Source organism: Ptychodera flava, chromosome 2, assembly GCF_041260155.1.
Source record: "Ptychodera flava strain L36383 chromosome 2, AS_Pfla_20210202, whole genome shotgun sequence".
NCBI classification, from domain to species: Eukaryota; Metazoa; Hemichordata; class Enteropneusta; family Ptychoderidae; genus Ptychodera; species Ptychodera flava.
The window spans coordinates 5,002,230-5,021,825 of record NC_091929.1 but is presented as its reverse complement, the minus strand read 5'-3'; the positions used below and the strand labels follow the sequence as shown (position 1 = coordinate 5,021,825).

Below are 19,596 nucleotides of genomic sequence, written 5' to 3'. Positions count from 1 at the left end.
CTTGAAGTAACATATTGTTGCTACGATTCGCGACTTTCTCTACTGTGAACTTCACCGATAACGGCATTGACGTCTTTTAAAAAAACTTTCCACAATCCGATGTCGTATTTGGGCTAACTCATGCGCTCACGGTCCCTCTGCGGACCGTGCCTAAATGTAAACTACACAAGTCGCTGTAGGAAGTCACTGACAAATAATTCATTCCTTGCCCTTTGAACCCAATTCAGGTCCATGTAAGGACTAAATAATGACATCATCTATGTAGCACAGCATGCAGCGGAAATTTGCATATGATTAGAGCGACCTTTCGATGAAACCGGGTCAACAACTTTGTCGTGAATACTTAATTAGGTCTGGTTCGCTGGAAGGGAGACAGACCTGTCTAAAGCATTTTTTCCTCAACACACAATGTTTTTGTGACAGGTTATGTGCCACCACGTGACAGAAATGACAGACTTCGGTATTTTTTGAGGGTATTTTGCGGGAAAATAAAGACTTACGTTTATCGTTTGAAAGTGATTTGAAGTTGAAACGGCGATTCAAATGGGTCGCCCGCCCGCCCGGGAGCATCGCGTTGACTGCACCGGCCACTCTGAATGAAAGCTCGATCAATATCGTGATCTGTTGTGAGGTTTTCTCTGTCAAAAACACTCAAGATGAGGAATTTTAAAAGGATTTTACCAAATCTTAATTTAATATGTTATTTTGGAGCGATCAATGAATGTTTATGTGAGGTATTAAAACTTTGATACGGAGACAGCCATGGCAGCCGGTCACGGGAGTCTTGATGTACAACTACAACACACTGCAACATGTTCCAACGCGACGGTCACTCTGGACAAGTTCCAAACTGTTGACCTCGCGTCATATTCCTACGTCTATGACTCATTATTTTGTCTAAATAAACCAGGAGCTTGAAATGATTGGGATAGAAATTGATACGATGGTTGGAAAATGAAAGAGGGTTCAAGAGATACTCGTTTTTGCCTTAGGGAACGAGCACAATTAACGGCGGGGGGGGGGGGGCTGGAAGAGAAAATATGTGGTGCAAAAATTTTTTACAGGCCCCCCCCTAACACCAGCAAAAATTTTAGTGGCCCCCCATCACGGCAACAAATTTTAGTGGCCCCCCCACCCCAACACAATTTTTGTGCCCCCCCCCCCCCCCCCCGAAAAAAAAGAAAGATTACATGGGTACAAAGTTGTACACATATATATAATCCTTATAACTTTTAATATATGCTTTAGTGAAAACAACATTCTTGCATTCTTGAAATAAATAATAAACAAATAAATATATAAATAATAAACAAAATAACATATGTTCAAGCTTTACTACTTGTAACACCTACAGCTAGCTTATAGAACAGGAATGCCTGTCAGTACCATGTGAAATTAGCATTCACATGGCTAGTGGCATGGCTAACTGTATGTGCATAGGGAATAGGCAGTTAGGCAGTACACATTCATTTCAGCTAGCCATTCACATAAATGTGAACGAATGGTTATTTTGAATAACGAATGGTTATTTTGAACTGTTCACATGTATGTGAACGAACGGTTATTTTGAATGCACATATGAATGACAGGGTCATCCTGGCAGAAAAGAGCACCATGAAAAGTACTGATTTGACACCAGATTTTACTTTTATTGATGTTGCTGTTACGAATTTGGTAAACATTGTTACATTTGCATGTTTGCAAGGTGTAAGCAAATATCAAATAAGTGAAATCAAATTCCAGTGAAATCAAGTACTTTTTACACAGGCTCTTTTAGTGTACATGTATTATATGATACAATTGGTTAGAGATGTAATTTAACCATATTTGGCCTAAAACTAAGACAGGCCAAACAGAGTTAAAAGCAACTCAGACTCACCTGATCACAGCAAACACAAGCAGACTCACCTTTCCAAACGTTCAAAATAAAAAGCACAAAATAGGCCTATATCTGTAAGTCTGATGACCAATTTAATAAATTTTTGGCTTCAACAAATTTCATAGACACAGTGAAAAGTGATTTAGTCAAAGATTAGTTTTTAAAGAGTTCATTTAGCTCTGGCCAAGTCTCGTCTTTCATGTCCTATTTTGTTTTGAAATTTGATATTGAAGACTTCTTTAGGTAGGTCATGATTATTCTTGCCGAATTTTTCTTGGGCCTTGGCTGATATGCACACTGAAATGAAACAGAAAGAAGAGAATGAACTTAGCAACATTTATTAAGACAACAAATTTACAATACAGTTTCAGAACATGTGTGTGATTTGTTACATACACATAGAGGAATTTTTTACATGCATCTTTGCGAGTGCAAAATTAACACATTAAAAGTGTAACATATCTAGAAATGTATTGGGCTTGTGTAAGTTGTATTGACTTGACTAGTTGTTGCCACTGGCCCTCAAGCTCAGGTTAAAAATGTCGGGCCATATACAAAGCCAAGCTTCCCAGGGAAACATCGATGTGCAGAGAAAAGCCTCTCTATAAGGCATACTAATTTCGTAATTGCCCTTTATAAATATGCATTTCAAATACTTACCGGATCAATGGAAAATTATCGTCCACGGCGACTTGCTATCTCGGTCACTGCATCCAACAATGTCGCGGGGAAATGTCCACGGAAACATACATAGACTCACTTGCTGTTTTGACTAAAAATGTGTCGTCACTGGGGGAAGAAATGACTGAGAAATCAGCCATAATTCGTAAGATTCAGCTGGAGATTTGAACAGCCGTTAATACTTGAAAAAACTATGCGTTATCTCATTTGAGAGATGCAACGCATAATGTGTCCGATAACGATCGCGTGGGAACACAAAGCATTGGTCAAATTCGAAAGGTCAAGGGTCGTGACCGTCGCAAAATTTTGACATTTCAAGTACGCGTAAACTGTTCTTTTAGATTTTTCTAATAAGCAAAAAATGACTTTATATGAAGAGATCAGTTAAAATACGGAAGTCCAGCACACTAAGCCAGCACACTAAGTGAACCCCGTTGCAATACTGATCAGCCTTGTTAAATTCCAGCATACTCATTACGGGACCCTTACGTTCATACCCTGTTGCGTGCCGTCCACTCTCGGAAACGCAACTCTTTCCAAAGTCACGACATCATACATCGTCAGAACCGTTAGTCGATCCGGCTCGATTTTTGAACGGTTTGGGGATGAACAGTACCTGTACTGCGTTTCCATTAAGTTTTATGTAAGTTGTGATCGCGAAAGTTTTACAATGGCAGATGCAGAACCGTCGCAAGTGTGTTCGTCGTTGTGTGATGATCTGACAAAATTTATTGACAGATCCAACCATGTGAGTACCTTTCAATAGAATGCAGGTTCCGATCATATTGAATATTTAGCGGTGAACATGTGTTAATTATTTCACATTTTGAAATAAAAATAAACGATGTTTAAAATTTGATCTGTGCTGATTTATCTGATTTAATTTACTACTCACAGACGTTCGCAGCCATCTGCATTACTCCCCTCTTGTCATATTCATTGGTTTATGCTGAAAATCCTGGTCTCTTTTTTTTGAATGGAGATGAATTAAATTAATTCTAACTATATTTAAGGGATAGTCTGTAACTTCATAATTTTGGCAGAAATTTTGTTCTTCGTACATCGACTACAGGTTTTTCTTCTTTTCAAAATCATGTTAGCCAGTATTGCAAATGTTATTCTATTTTCTAAAACACGTTCAAATGTCCAGTGTTCACAACCTGTATTATGTAAAGTCAGCATTGTTATTGTTGGTAAACACATTTTGGTCTGGACTAAACTTTAATTGAACACAATAACACGTGGACTTTTATAATATACATGCACACAAAGTGTATGTTGGTTGTATTGATAATATCAACGAGCTAATTCAACTTAAATTTGTGAACCAATAAAGTAATACATAACAAAAATATTAACAAAATCAAAAACTTACAGCTTTACACTGTCACTTTAAAATGGCAAACCGTTGCTTCTGTATCCACTAAATATTTAAGTCTGAGAACAATTTAACTGGTAACCAGTGCATGTGACCCATGTGACATTTCTATTGTGCAAACATGAGTAATTTCACCTGAAAAACTTAACTCAAGTAAAAACAACTCTACACATGAGTGCTGCCTAATTTATTTAAATTAAATAGACAATAGGGATATGAAAACATGAGAATTGACAAACAAGTCAGTCCTTGGAGTTTATTAATGCATGTCTAAATTTTTACTGCCACATGTGTAAGCTACCATTCAATCCATTGACAATCTTCCCTTCTGTCATGAATTCAATAGGACTGCTAATGAATGGTTACTTCACATGGCTGAGCCTGATTTCACATGCATAGCTTGTGATGAATGTTCAAATTTTAACATGTCGTATTTCCAATACTGGCATGTGGCAGGTTGGGCTGCTATGGACTGCCTATTTTCCCTCAAATAGCCATGCCACCTGTTCCACACAGTTATGTGGACTGGCTAATAGGCAGTTCAGTTTTGTAAGGGAATATACTTGTCAGTATTGTGTTGTGCTATTTTAATCATAATATTGCTGATTTTACACAGAACAACTGCATTGTGAGGTTCAAGACTTGGTATTTCATCACGCTACAAGAAGTTTAACAAGGAACTCCAACCTCAACAAGGAACAAAAATGCTGAAAAATATTCTCTGTCTGTCATGGTGTAAAAAATTTTGGTGGCCCACCCCTTACCTTCCTTGGAATTTTCATGGCCCACCCCAAGAACACTCATTTTTTTTCGTGGCCCCCCATTTTCTCTTCCGGCCCCCCCCCCGCCGTTAATTGTGCTCGTCCCTTACCACACTCCTTGAGTGTGTTGTTGAGCAATAAAGTATTAAAGTACTATTAAGTACTATTTATCGATGTCGAGGATATTGAGACACACTGATACGATGCGGGCATCAGGAAATGAAAGAAAGTGCCAGAGAGATTTTGACAAGCTCTACTTTACTTGAAAAATTACACCATCGCCAAACTTGCCATTTCGAATATACAACTGGTGGGTCATGTAAAAATTGCACACAACCACGCTGAATACGGCGTGGCCTGTCATACCGCACTACTTCAACACAATGCCAATGGTCGTCAAAAAGAACGATGTCGCTTCTGGTTTCAACATGTCGAAGAACGCGATGTTTTACTGTTTAACTGAAATAGATGTATTTCATTACTTGTACAAAAACTAACGTAGTCGGTGTTTGTAGAATAACGTGTTCTCTAAATGGTCACCGATTCACAATCACTGAATCATCGTTTACAACAGGTTGCCTTCGTAACTCTCCGAGATTTGTGATCAAATCATTGTTTGACTTTGAGCCAATTTAAATGTAGGCGATACATTTGTCAAATAATTTACGTGAGCCACACAGCAAATTGGCCTTCATATTGTCGCTCCAGACAAGAAAAGGAAGTCTGGCCACAGTCAGTGATCATGGTCTGGCTCAGAGAAATTTACGGCGAACGAAGCTAAATAAATTGGAGGGCAATTATTACCAATTCGTTTTTGTGGCATCGTAAAACGATCGATGGCGATCACTGTACACAAGACACTTGCTAAGTTTACGTTGTTTGCTACAAAGTTGTACAGAAATTTGACCCTTCAACAAAGTGGGTCACAAGCTTTACTTTGATGTGAAGGTGTGTAGATTTATATGCTTGAACTGCAAGTGCAACAAATTGTTGGCCGGTCTACAGTCCAGAAATTTACGTCTGAAAAGTTAGGTCGACACTTGTCTTACTCGTGCTCAGTGTAACCACACTAGCTGTGGCTGGGACAGTTACCGCTGCATAATTTATGCATGTCAACATAATGACAATTTCCAGTTGGAGATAATGAGCTATTGAGGGCAAACCTGTGTGGTCTGAGACGCGCCTCAGGCGTGCCCAAGGCGTGCCTGAGGCGAGCCTGAGGCGAGCCCGAGGCGAGCCCGGATGGTGCGTTAGTTCTGCTTTGAACTGTACATGTACTTGATAGAAGAAGCTATGTTTATTGAAAACACGAGAAAAAGAAAGATTGTAGAATACTCTAAACTCTTACATTTGGTGATGTTGGTCTTTCACTGGTATGGAAACCAGAATCCAATGATCTGGAACTGATATCACGTTTGCCTTCCTCTTCATCTTCAAAACTGTGTCCATGGAATTCCTTTGCAAACTGTTCATGAGTGGACTCCCAATTTCCACCTATGACATAATACAACAAATGGTGAAGTTATTTCATTCCCAAATAATTCCATGGTATCAATATGAGCCTTTACAAAATATCAATCTACTGTATTGTAATGTTTAGAGTTCATTGCCATCTATCAAATTCAAATTTTCTTGCTACGAAGCAATACAAGAGGAACTGACATGGTGTTGTCTTATGTCTGACACATCACAAATGACACAAATGCAAATATGATATTGTAAAGAACCAGTGATTTGTGGTAATATGTTATTTATCAAATGCCTATGCCCAGCACATATTTTATAGGTAACAGGTAAAAAGCTTAAATTTGGGGGGACAGTGGTTTAACCTGCCAAACACAACAAATATGGAAATATGTAAAGGGACAGGTTTAAATCGTAAAACTCAGAGCAGCTACTTCACATCTACAGAACAAATATATTATCACCTAAAGTGACAGTATGTAGCTGAGGTCTACAGCAACTGCCAGCATCATGGGGTCAAAGTTGCTAACAAACCATCATACACAATTGAAATCAGACAAACAGGCAGAGCAATAGGCAACCCATCCTCCACTACCCAACATGTAGTTTACAATAAGACTAATCAAAGTTGGCATAACTCAGCATAGATTGATTACTTGTTTAATTCTTGTCCAAAGTAAAATGCAACTCATGCAAACAAGAAATTATGACACATTTTCATGGGTCGCAAGTACAAAATGCAAAATTTATGATAGTTTTTAACCAAGAATGAGATCAGTTTATCTTAATCTCTGGCAAATGGTGATATCCATGGTACTGGTATCAAGTTATATCTTGTACGATGTGATGAGGAATGGATTTATTTACAGTTACACTGACCAATTTTGTCACTGTCCATGTCTCTGATTCTCTCTATCCTGAAAATCTTACAAACACTTCAAACTAATCACTTTACTTTCAGAACAAAGCACTACTACAAACCCTTTTAACTGTGTATGTCCATATTCATGCATAGTTCACCAAACGTGGAAGAAAGTTCTCTTGAATTATTTTACCAGCATGCTCAACACTTTCACTCAGTTTTAGGTCTGTACCAGTAGGTTGTGTAGAATATATACACACATGTAGTGATACTGACTGCAGTACTTAATTTTCTTGATTGTAAATCAGAGTTTCAACTTTTGAATTTTAGGCCTGTCTGTTGGGAAGTAGAATTTGACAATAGGAAATACAGCAGTTGATTTCTCAGCAAGTTGACCTTATGTTGGGAAAAGGGAAAGATAACACACGACAGGACTGAGTTTACCGTAATACTTACTTGTTGCTCCTTCACCAAATGTATCATCATTCAGGGCATCATAGTTGCCTTCTAAATCATCACATAGCCCATCTCCAGCAATGTCGTCCTCAAAGGACTGTTAGTAAATAAAATAAAATATTGTTGATGTGTTATATAATATGAAACTGTAGGGGGAAAACATGATTTTCAAAACCCACTGTTCACAGAACATTTCATGTCGTGATCCATTTCTTTCTCTTTCTGTCTTAGTTTTTGTTAAGAACTGGACCTCAAGACATAACAGATCCAAGACGCTGAAATGGAAAAAAGCATAATGCTTTTGTAACTTGACTTTGGACCTTAACTTTAATCCTTCCAAGTTGGTGCAAATTGCTTTGATTTCCACAGTGCCAAGAACCTGGTATCTGGAGGCTGTTGTCCTGCCAAGCCAGTGGAATTCAGTAATGTTTCTAAATAATAGCAAGCCAAGTCATGTGATACACTTTAAGTATAGGTGGACTTTAAGTGTATATGAAACATGCAAAGAAACGGGAAATAAAGTTTGGCTCAATACTGGTTTTTACTGACATGGCACAATGACATACAACAATATGCCTGGCAGGAAAAGGCTTAAAAAGAAAACACAGTTGTGACTACAACATATGCCAAGCTGATTCATGGCATTATTTTATGCTGGCGTATATGCACTTTTTCAGAGAGGCCCAGAGCAAACATTACTAAGTTTAAGCCTTTCACAACAATGGTTCGGCCCCATCCCACTGTTATCAATGGTGAAGAAGAGAAAGTCAAAACTCATCCTAGTTTCACTTATATCAGATTTTCAACTTTCAGTTTGGAATGCTTGCTTCAATGTTCTTTCACTTTCTGTGATGTGAAATAGCTAAATGTGTACTTTTTTGTTTTGTGACGTTTTGCATTTTGCTATACTTTGTGTGAATTGCTGTGTTATTGTACTTTTAACTGTTCAACTCTGATTCACTGTATAGAGTTTCATTATTCTAATATGTCTGCAGTGTTTTGTACCTCAATTTTAAAACAATGCTGTTTTGCATTTATTGTATTTACATTCTTCTTGGAGTCATTGACAGAAAGTGTCATTTGAAGCCCTATTTTCAGCTCTCAAATCAGAGATTACATTTTAATTTATTGTAATTTAGAGAGTGACAATAATATTATGTAGAACCTAAACCTAGGTATAATTTAATGCCTCATTACAACTCTCTCACTTTCTGCTGTAGATAAAAAATACTTTTACTTTAATTGGTTGCGACAAAATATATTCTTGCTTTAAATTGAGGAGAGAATTTTAAAATAAAACAATGGCAGAGAGAATTTAAACAATCGATGTCATGTTAGTTTATTTGTGCATTTTTAATCATGTGTTTCTTTATGTACTCTTGCCTTTTTTGGGGGTAAATTTTATTTATTTGTTTCTTTTCTGTTTGTTTGTGTATTTACTTTCTTTTTTAGTTAGCCTGAGGCCACCATGGTTCAATCAATCATTTGGAAGAAAATATTGAGTTTTGATTGAGTATTCAGTCAAAAATAAACCATTTTAACACCCCTTTCCCATTGAAATAGACTTTCTTAGGCTTTCTGCTATGTGGTTGTATTGTTCCAGGGCACACATATACCAATTAAGCTAAGCAAGTGCTCCACAAACAATGTAAAAGAAATATCTAGGAACACAAACACACAAGCAAAAACTTCAAACTTCCAAGTTGTTGTAACACTTTTTGATTAAAGATTTTTGACGAAACTGAAACAGAGTTCTTTAAAATTTGCATACACTACTTTATGCTAATTCAACATAATTTGGCACATGGTAGTGCAAATTCTATGAACAATACTTAAAATTGCATCACATTTTATGGTTGAAAGAGGCTACAAATACCAATTAATGTCAGTAACTCAAATAAGATTATGCATATCAGAATAACTTCAGTATTGTAATTTTGCGGTGGTTTCCCTATCATGGGATTTCCCCCTGGAAATATAAATGCAATCGTATTAGGGGACAACAATATGTTACTGGGATTTCCCCTGGGAATATCAATACAATCCTATGAGTGGACAACAGAAATGCTACCAGAGATCCCAAACAATCTATATCCCCAAACCTTAGCAAAAACACTGGTCTCTGCAGAACCATTTCTTACCCATGTACGAAAGAGTAGTCCCTTTTGATAGGGGGACTGTGACTTTAACAAGTGACACAGAAATTAGGTTCAATGTTCCAGCCCATTTCCCAAACAATGGTCCACAATCACCAGAGGTGGTTTGGGCAAAATCATGGTACAGAATCTAATATTACAAAGTGATTGCAGCATAAACCATAATGTAAAATAGTGACTCTAAAAGCATCAATGGGATTCTAACATAAATGGGATTACAACTGATAAATAAAATAGTATTACAGTGGTAAGCATGTTTCCTCAAGGAAACTTGCAGAAGTCATATCATCAATTATGTACAAAACTCTCTTACACAATAATCATATCAACAACATGAACAATTTCCATTAGAAAGCATCGAGGAAGAGAAGGATCTTGGAGTCATTGTTCATAAGAGCCTGAAACCATCACTGCAGGAAACAGCAAAGAAGGCAAATCAAGTTCTTGGAATGATCAAGAGAACACTATCATGCAAATCTAAAGATTTAATTTTATCACTGTATAAGGAACTGGTGAGGCCAAGATTTGAATATTCAGTTCGCTTGGTCACCTTTGCTTGCAAAGGACAGCAGCATCCTGGAACACATGCAATGTCGGGCAAAAAAAATGATTCCTCAACTTCACCATATGACATACAGCGAACGGTTGCAGGCTTTGAATTTGCCAAGTCTGAAAAGTCGCAGGGAGAGAGGAGACATGATCAAGGTTTTCAAACCAACTACAAGACTGGACGTCAGGAAATATTAATTTGCACCAAGGGGCGTCAACTTGTGGAACAATTTGCTAGACTTGGTGGTCAACGCTAGCAGTGTGAACTCCTTTAACCCTTTCACCCCAGTTCCCTGTATACAGGTCCAACTTTACCATAGAAAACAATGGATTTGGGACAAACCATGGTGGTGAAAGGGTTAAGAACATGTATGATTGTTACCAACTCAATGTGGAACTTTTTGATAGTCACCACCTCATAATGTTTACACCATGCCCATGCCAGAATATCTATTCCCTTATTTGTACTGAACTGAACATAAGTCATGGGCATATTGTAATCTGAACCTTACAAGAAATGTGCATTAAAATTCAGCTAATTAGATAACTTGGTATTGGCAAAACCACTTTAGGCAATGGATGAAGTACACATTAACTCAATGGAACTTGCAAAAGTTGAACAACTTCAGGGTCGTTGGTCAATTTTCACTTATATTACTGTCTGTAACTGATCATCAAAATTTTGTTTCAAAGGAGAAAAAGGGTCAAACTTTTGCAATGAATAATAGTTTGAATGGAGAAAGAATGAATGTGGAAACTATCAAAACTTTAAGGAGAACAGCATATTTGCAGGTTCATGGATCCATAGTTGTACTACGATGTACATGTTTATGGATGACTGCAGTACAGTGCTACAGCAGAATCGCGTAATCTTTTGAAATAACATTGTGCCACATGTACAATTAGGATCTGTCTTTGTGTAATTTGTAAATTATGCGTTGGATGATTGATAAGATAAAAATAAATCAGGTTGTTTGAAGTACATGTAATAGCTCATAAAATTATAATGTCATAGTGCAGTCGGTATTATGTATTGGCATTCAGAGCATCAGCAATCGTTCCTGTGTACATGAACTGAAAATAACTGGGGAAACCCCTAATCAATTTCCAACGCGGGCGTGACATAATCAGGAATCCATAGAACTTAGAAGAGTGACGTAGCCAGCCTGCCTTTCCCGACATCTCTGTGGAGCACAGGGCGGGAAAGGCATACACGCTAATCCTCTTCCCATGCCAAGTCGGGGAAAGCCGCCGACTCAAACACTAATGTAGTAGAGGTCATGCTGAGTAAAACTGTATTTGTAGTCTGTATATATTGTGGCAGTAAAACCTGCTAGTGCTATGCGGTCCTAAATTTTGAATCAATAGTGCTGGTAGAGCCTAGAGTTTCAAAATGTCAGCAGAAGCTGAGCGGTGTTGGAGAAAAAACACTTATTTTTTAAAATATTACAGTTATATTTTCGCATGGACTGACGACCTCAATTTCCTGGAAAGAGCGTGACACGCTACGACAAAATAAATACAAACACAGACACACTCAGTCAAACAGGAAGTTCCGAGTGATATGCATCTCGGCACGTCGCTTGTACTCAAGGTTGAGTTCCTGGCATGTACACAATAAAGTGATTTTTAACAACGCACCTGGCAACGGGAAAAAAGACATGAACGCAAGAATTGGTAATAATAATCTCAAACGTACCGGCAAGGTGGATTGAAACCCGAAAAAACTATCACTCATTTCGTTTCATCTTCAAAAACAACTGAAGAGACACACAGACATGAACGTATAAAACGAGGTCACGGTAGACACTACTCGATTCTAGGGATGGCAGCCCTAAAACACGCCGGAGGAAAATCACTCATCGTTAGCGTTTTCAGCTGTTTATATTTGTATGGATTTCATACACAAGTAGGGTATAAAGGACAAGGCTTTTATTTTACGTAATCTATATGAAAATATAAAACAACCAGTGAATCGTCTGTTTTCACTTTTTCAGATATTCAAGCAAGCTGGGGTAGTAGTCTCGGTTACCCAGACTCCTCTGCGCTACCGGCGAGAAGAGAGTCTGGGGAAATGCTATGGCACGGTTTGTAACACAAAATGGCCGCTGACAGAATTACGGACAGACGCTGATTGGCTTATCCGTCAGTATGACCCTGGGTCACTGCAACTCGACTGAAAACATGGAGACGACGCAGCGGAGACGACACATGCTGTAAGTGACTCTCGGCAATGTCTCTGTGTGTGATTTGTTGTCTTTTCATAAGAGACCGTAGCTGCAGTACAGTAGCTCGAGGTTTTGCCCGGGTATTTGGGTCGGGCGGCAAAACCAGATGGTTTTGCAGTCCGACCCAAATACCCAGGCAAAACCTCGAGCTACTGTACTGCAGCTAGGAGAGTTTGTGCAATTGTGGAAAGATCGCAAAAAATTGAGAGATTGGCGACTAGAAAAAAAGAATGTTTCCATGTACACCAAATGCGGTATGTATGCAATATACGGTGGTTTCAACTGGGTTCGAACTCACAACGTACGGTACCCAGTCTCCTATATAGCGGAGATATATCTTTAATAGCTATCGATACTAATCACTACCGACCACATACATGTCATCTGTCTTTCCTTCTACCTCCATGATCTGTCTAATGAGTGTTGCCATAAACAGTGAACCACAGTCCCTCTATGGGACTGTGAGCGAACCCATACTTTTGCAAGTTAATTACGTTGCCTACACACTTCTGAAACTTGACCGGAAAAAAAAACTTCCAAACACCTCGCGCAGGAAAATATCACCACAAAGATATTTTTCAAACTTCCCAAAGTCTTGCTCGCAGGTATTTTACATAACGAGAGGTTGATAGTGCTCCTAAGCACGTTTTTTTTCAAACACTGTCATGATTGTTCGCCCTATTCTGTGCATCTATATCACAAGACTCAGAAACTACCATGTGGCCCTCAACTGTCTTAGTGCTGCCCTAAGCTTATGGCAGTGTGACCAAATGTTAAATGATATTCTACAGAGGAAACAAGATGAGGGAAAATCAAGCCAATTCACGTATCCAATTTTCATCAGAGTATGTGTTCATTTAGAGATAACTTGCCATATGTTTATGGATCCATTGCAGATCTCTCAACCACTTCCTGTATCACCCCAAGTCAAGATATGAAGTGAACAAAACAGACACTACAACACAAAAGGTATGTATATTTTCTGTTAAGTTTGATTTTCAAGGCTATTATACCTGCGGTATGAAGACCATACAATTTTGTACATTTTATTTTTGCTATATCATATACACTTGTGATTCTGATGTGTCTATACTCTAACCACTCAATTTTCAAAAAAAAAGAATCGCCAAATGCGACACCACTCAAATTCTACATCTGATGTTATTTTGGACACTGTCTTACTACTTGCACTTTTAAGGTTCAGCTTGTGAATTTTAATCAAAATAACAATTTTATTCTTATTAACTTTTAATGTGATAGAATCTTATAGAATACTATTTGTGCTTTTAGTTACATTGTAATATTCAATAGATAGAAACCAATGTCTGTTTTTTTAATTTGATACAGGTAATAACAACTCCGACCCATATTCCCAAGCCTGATATATCCTATGGTATGGAGAGAGATGCTTGAGGCATTGGAGATATGCTATGCTTGTCTATTATTCTAGTCACAAGATCAAGTATAGACTTGAGGCTTTTCTTTTCCAAGCAAGTACCGAAGCACTGTTGTCACCATGGCTCAGTCATCAAATAACCTGGAATAGGTTCATTAACTTATCGAGAGGAGAAGGAAATAATTTGACGGTTACCATGTCATGGAACTCCAAATAGACTTGCTGAGAAAAGAATGAAATCATTGGGACTAAATCACACCAGTGCTGCTGTTGCCAGGATTGGAAAGACTGTGTTGTACTGTGATGACATTGAGAACTTCAGAGAAGCATTAGCTTCAAGAACTCGATGTTGCATTTCAGTCAGGAACACATACAAAAGCTAGTGTTGATAGTGAACATATATGAGGAGTTGAAACATAAGTCAGGGAGGGCACATGATCATTTCCCAAACTTTATGCTGACACTTTCTGTAATATTGATCCCAAAGAATTACACAGGTGGATAAATGGAAAGAAAAAAGAATACTCAACTAGTAAATGGGCATTCTGAAAAAGTGCACTCACAGGCTGTTGTAATTGTGTGCATTTGTGAGATTTGAATTTTTTTTGCTATCACAGAACATCTGTTTGAACATCGCATTGCAAATTACCACCAATTTCATTCCGCGCTAGAGATTTCATTGCTGAACATGGATTTTTTTGTGTGCTATCTTGACTGATCACTCTGATTACTTTTATTGGCATCTTGCAGACACCAACAAGGAACACACGTGAGGAAACAAGATCCTTTCATTTTGATTCATGTGTTCCATTGTTAAACCCCATGCTAAAGTACAATGTAGGTCTGTGATGTGAACATACAGACATCAAGACAGGAACATTACAAGTCTTGACTTGTAATTAGGGAGTGTTAATTTTTTACATCTGGGGGAGGGGGGGGATTTTGATTTTTTCCAGGATTATTTTTGGGTGACCCACCCTTCAAATTCTTGAGGAAAATACATGCGCCCCACCCCTGTCAATATGTATGTCGTATTTATTGACATGGGTTAGTCAAAAGTAAATAAAGATTTCAAATATTCTCAATACATCTTCTGAGTTTTGTGTAAATCAATAACTTTTATTACAATATTGGAGGCCACCAGCCCAAAAGTGTACATGTCACATAATGAAGTTCAGGTATGGAGGGAGCAAAATCATCAATCACAAAATGAATAAATAAATAATACTGCTGTCACAAAACACCGAGTAGTTCTCATGATACTCATTCAAATGCAGAGTTTGACCTTTCGAAAGCATGACACATAGACTTGGCTTAATTTTGAATGACTGTCTCATTCTGGTCTAGCAACAGTAAAGAAAACTTTGCACTGTAGGCAGTGTGTAATAGTATTTGGATAAATATTGGACTCTGAGATCACTATACAGTGGGGAGATCACAATACACTGGGAAGACCAAGCAAAATTGAAATTTGTTTTGAATATAACTACACAGTAAGGCCAGGGAAAAAAAATTGTTCATCCAAATCGCCACTTCTACTTTTGCAGATTTGGAATTTTATGTTTTTGAAATTTTGAAAATTTGTTTACTAGGTGGGCTTTTGAAGCTTGCCCCCTAGTGGATCTGCACAACTATTACTTGTATCCACCATTTGTGTTTAATACATGTTTATTCTAGATCTGCTGCACTCCTGCACGCAATTCACTCTGTTATTGAAGAGTGTTGCAAAATCTTGACCAGGTTATCATTACCGGTGAAATTACTGGTAGATTTTGCTAGCCGCTTCTGAAGCTTGGCGCAAAAAAATCTGATGAACAAGAATTTTTTTCCCCTGGGCTAAAGATAGCTGCAGTAATAGCTCTCGTGGGTTGTACCGGAAAAAAAAACAAGCGCTACAGATCCTACCTATGCGAAAGTACATATTCTAAGCGAACGGAATTCCGTTTGCGCCTCTGCATGCTTTTCTCCCGCTCTGGTCTTATTTTCTTGGCTTTTTCACATTCAGACCAAATTTAGTACCTACCCTGACAAAACAGTCTTGCTGTTAGTACATCCATCTGGAGCACTGCAAAGTAAATCAAAATTCTGTTGCTGTCTGTCGATGTCCATTAATCATCACAGGGCAAGCCAAGATGGCAATGTGTGAATGGATTAATGGACATCAACCAGTAAATTTTTGATTTACTCTTCTCTGCGCCTGTTGGATCTACTTACAGTAAAGACACTTTTTAGGGTAGGTACTAAATATGGTCCGAACAGTAAGTAAGCCAAGAAAATGAGACCATAGCTGGAGAAAAAACATGCAGAGGCACAAATGGAATTCTGTTTGCTTAGAGTAGGTACTTACACATGGGACATGGGTAGGATCTGTGGCTCTCGTTTTCTCATGCAGCTAGCCTAACACCAATCCTTTTGCTATACAGCCCTCTAAGTCCAGCATTCATGATCTTGTTCAGCCTAGACATATTGAAAACCATGACACTTTTAAGTATGTTAAGTTGTATGTAAATCCTATTTAATAGTTTCACTCTCATTTTTCACTAATGATTTTCCACACCACTGAGGCAATATGTGAATCAAACACAAACTCTGTGAGTGTATCGTCCTTACAATGAATGTAGGGAATATTGTCTACAATATCAGAAATGACAGCATCTGTCAACCTAGTCATTACTATTGATGAAATCAAAGCCTAAGACATTTAATCTCTATATGTGGTCAATTCTTGTTTGATGATCCGTTGTTGTTCGTCAGTAATACTACTAATCAGGTGCTCATGTTGTTCGGCATCCTTAGCAGCTGCACACAGTTCCTCATTGTTAAGTCTCTCTGCGATCAAACCAGAACGTATAGGGCATTCCCTACAGTCACATTGTCCATAGCAAATGTCTGATTCCTGTACAAAGCCTTCAAAGGATCTAGAGGCTCCCCAATGAATGATCATGTAGACATCAGGGCATCCACTCCCATACTGAATGCAACAGTAGCTATGATTACTCTCAACTTAGATTCAGTCTTGCCGATTGATTTTCAACCAATCATGTTTCACTGGTGTGGAGTGGTGGTACATGGTAAACAGTGCATTCTGAAATGTTGGTGACCCAATCCATGATTCATCATTTAATTCAATGATAAAATACTTGTAAAAATAAGCACAATAATTGATATTTCTGCAGTAAATTATGTGTTTCTTAGTTAGCGTCTTCATGCATCTCAGAGATTCAAAAAGCCAAGAGAATGTGTCAGCAATTGATGTTGGAGCCTGTATTGTTTGGTAGAATATATTGTGGCGGTCAAGATCACATCTCACCAGCTCACATTTTTCCATGCATAACATTTTCTTTATTTCAGATCTGGAGTTGCTGTTACAGTGAGTGCTACCATGTTAGCTCTTGAAAGAAGACTCTGTAGTTCGCCAATGTGAGCATAGTATTTTACCCCTGTACAAGGAAAAATAAAAATAGACATGTCAACATTTTTAAGAGTGGGAGATCATAAAAGCTGTGTGTGGTCATCTCTATCTCAGCAGGATTAGTAATATTTCATATCAATTTTCAAATTGAAGTGTTTCTGTTTTCATTGTGCTGAATATGATTACCATTGCCAGTTCACTCAATTCTCATGCAAAATTGGTGATTTTAGCATTATACAATATTCTTCAAAATACTGAAAAATCTGATGGCAGCTACATTCCTCACTCAGACATTCAATGTGATAAAAATTTGAAGTATAACTGAATAATTTATACTATGTATACACACACAAACGTAGACATATATTTTTATATACACGTTATTAATTATTGACACATACCACTGAACAACACAGTATGCTTCATCGACAACTATGGAAAGGTGTCTCTGTACTTTGATTGGCATAGATGATTTCTTCAATTACCACTAAATAGCATTTCTGGACTGAGTAGCATGATGGCACTATCTCTGTCTGTGAATGAAAAATATGTAATACTGTATTTATGAAGACTGCAGTTGAATATGTCATATTGGGAAAATACACATGTTATTTATAGAATGAAATGACAAATCGTATGTAGTTTTGCATTTTGCATTTTGTCCTTCAATAGTTGATACTGCCATTGATAATAACTGTTTTGCACACCCTTACATGTAACACCACCCCATGGCAGTGCTTGACAATATAACTGTACATGTCTGAGAACGTTAAATTCATATTATTATATGCCAGCTTACACCCATATGGGATGCATGAAAACACTTATTGAGCTCGATAATATTTCATAAAAGTAATGCAGTTCAGTTTCTATTAAATACATCAAGGTAGTAGGTTTTAAATAACATATGGTCCCACAAGTCTTGATAATAGATCAGTGGATAGATAGTTGCAGCATTCTCAAAATTAGGTGATATGATTTATTTGACATTACCATACATTTTACAAATCAAAAAATGGAATTATACATGAGCATATAAACAAACCTGTAATAGAGCCTTGTTCTTGATCACTCAGCTGTACTGTACGTTGAGACGCTGCACCTGGTCAGCCATAAGGGACACCAGTGTTGAGATCTAAAACAACCTTGTGGTTCATCAGAGGATTGTTGTGATATTCATTTAGTATGTTCAGTAACAAAGCATAGATGATAGTTTTTCAATAGCCGGTCAGCAATACTGCCATGACTTCACTGCCATTCACTAGATGCTTTAAGCACTCCACTTGTTTATCCTGATGGAAATGTATTTATAAAAAAATACCAACAAGGTTTTAATAGGCTCTATGTTTAGTTATGAAAGCACAAGATTGATAAAAAAGTCATCAATGTAGACAGGATTCTTGAGGCTTCAAGTATTGTCACTTTGTTTTTTTGGCTCTCTTACTTACACCATAGACCCTTTACCCTTTGCTCCAGTGTATATGCTTACACACACACACACACACACACACACACACACACACACACACACACACACACAAAACAACAACAACAACAACAACAATATAGCAGCAATAATTGAAGTATTTTTTTTTGGTACATGGGGTTGTGCACATATCTACTTATGAAAAATGATCGTACAATTTTTGCAGCTAAAGCTTTATTTTTAAAATAACTGTGAACAGTCAGTGTCAAAAACAATGTGATTGGCACTGTTTTCTCCGCTCGATAATATGTATGGGTATGGGTGGTTTCAATGATCGTAGCGGAGGTTGCTCGTCTGGATTGACTTTGTACGCGACCTGGTAGCTGCAATGATTGTAGGGGGGCGGGGTTGTTCGTCTGGATTGACTTTGTACGCGACCTTGGGGTCGCGTACAAAGTCCAGACGAGCGACTCCTCCTGCAATCATTGCAGCTACGGTACAGGTAATCGAGATATGTAATCTAAGCAACTGATTCAGTTACTGAATTCCAATGCCTGTCTGAGTCTGTACATGGATGTGAAAAATAGACCTTACACCCATGGTCTGTACACCAGAGACCCTCGAGAAAAACTGGTACAACTATTCATTTGTGTGGCAACGAGAGGATGAAGTGTGGCATTGGCAAACGAGCTAGCATTTTGAGAAATTAAACTATGTGGTGATTAACTAGACCAAATAGAACGAGAAATTCCCACCTTTAACGTGTATGATATATCGTACAAGGTCAAAGACGCTTCAATTACAGCGTTCAATCGGTCTCCATCGATGGCTGTCCATGTTTTCAGTCGAGTTGCAGTGACCCAGGGTCATACTGACGGATAAGCCAATCAGCGTCTGTCCGTAATTCTGTCAGCGGCCATTTTGTGTTACAAACCGTGCCATAGCATT

At 37.9% G+C, this 19,596-nt stretch overlaps 1 protein-coding gene and 3 long non-coding RNA genes across 4 annotated transcripts in view; 1 reads left to right on the top strand and 3 right to left on the bottom strand.

Moving 5' to 3' along the window:
- Positions 1-11,993, bottom strand: part of LOC139151985 (protein PAT1 homolog 1-like) — a 33,559-nt gene extending 21,566 nt beyond the window's left edge. The window contains 3 exon segments of the mRNA XM_070725061.1: positions 6,048-6,193; positions 7,482-7,578; positions 11,886-11,993. Of these exon segments, the coding sequence (XP_070581162.1) occupies positions 6,048-6,193; positions 7,482-7,578; positions 11,886-11,924 (282 nt within the window). The 5' untranslated portion in view covers positions 11,925-11,993.
- LOC139151995 (uncharacterized) lies at positions 1,951-2,827 on the bottom strand. Its single transcript, XR_011556531.1, has 2 exons — positions 2,540-2,827; positions 1,951-2,176 (listed from the first exon to the last, which is right to left on the bottom strand). It is a non-coding gene; the product is annotated as an uncharacterized lncRNA (long non-coding RNA).
- Positions 11,994-12,256: 263 nt separating the features above from the next.
- On the top strand, positions 12,257-14,897 carry LOC139151910 (uncharacterized). The gene is made up of 3 exons (XR_011556508.1): positions 12,257-12,402; positions 13,311-13,383; positions 13,762-14,897. It is a non-coding gene; the product is annotated as an uncharacterized lncRNA (long non-coding RNA).
- An 11-nt stretch (positions 14,898-14,908) lies between these two features.
- Positions 14,909-19,563, bottom strand: LOC139151903 (uncharacterized). The gene is made up of 4 exons (XR_011556507.1): positions 19,404-19,563; positions 18,268-18,514; positions 17,624-17,755; positions 14,909-17,250 (listed from the first exon to the last, which is right to left on the bottom strand). It is a non-coding gene; the product is annotated as an uncharacterized lncRNA (long non-coding RNA).
- Positions 19,564-19,596: the final 33 nt, after the last annotated feature.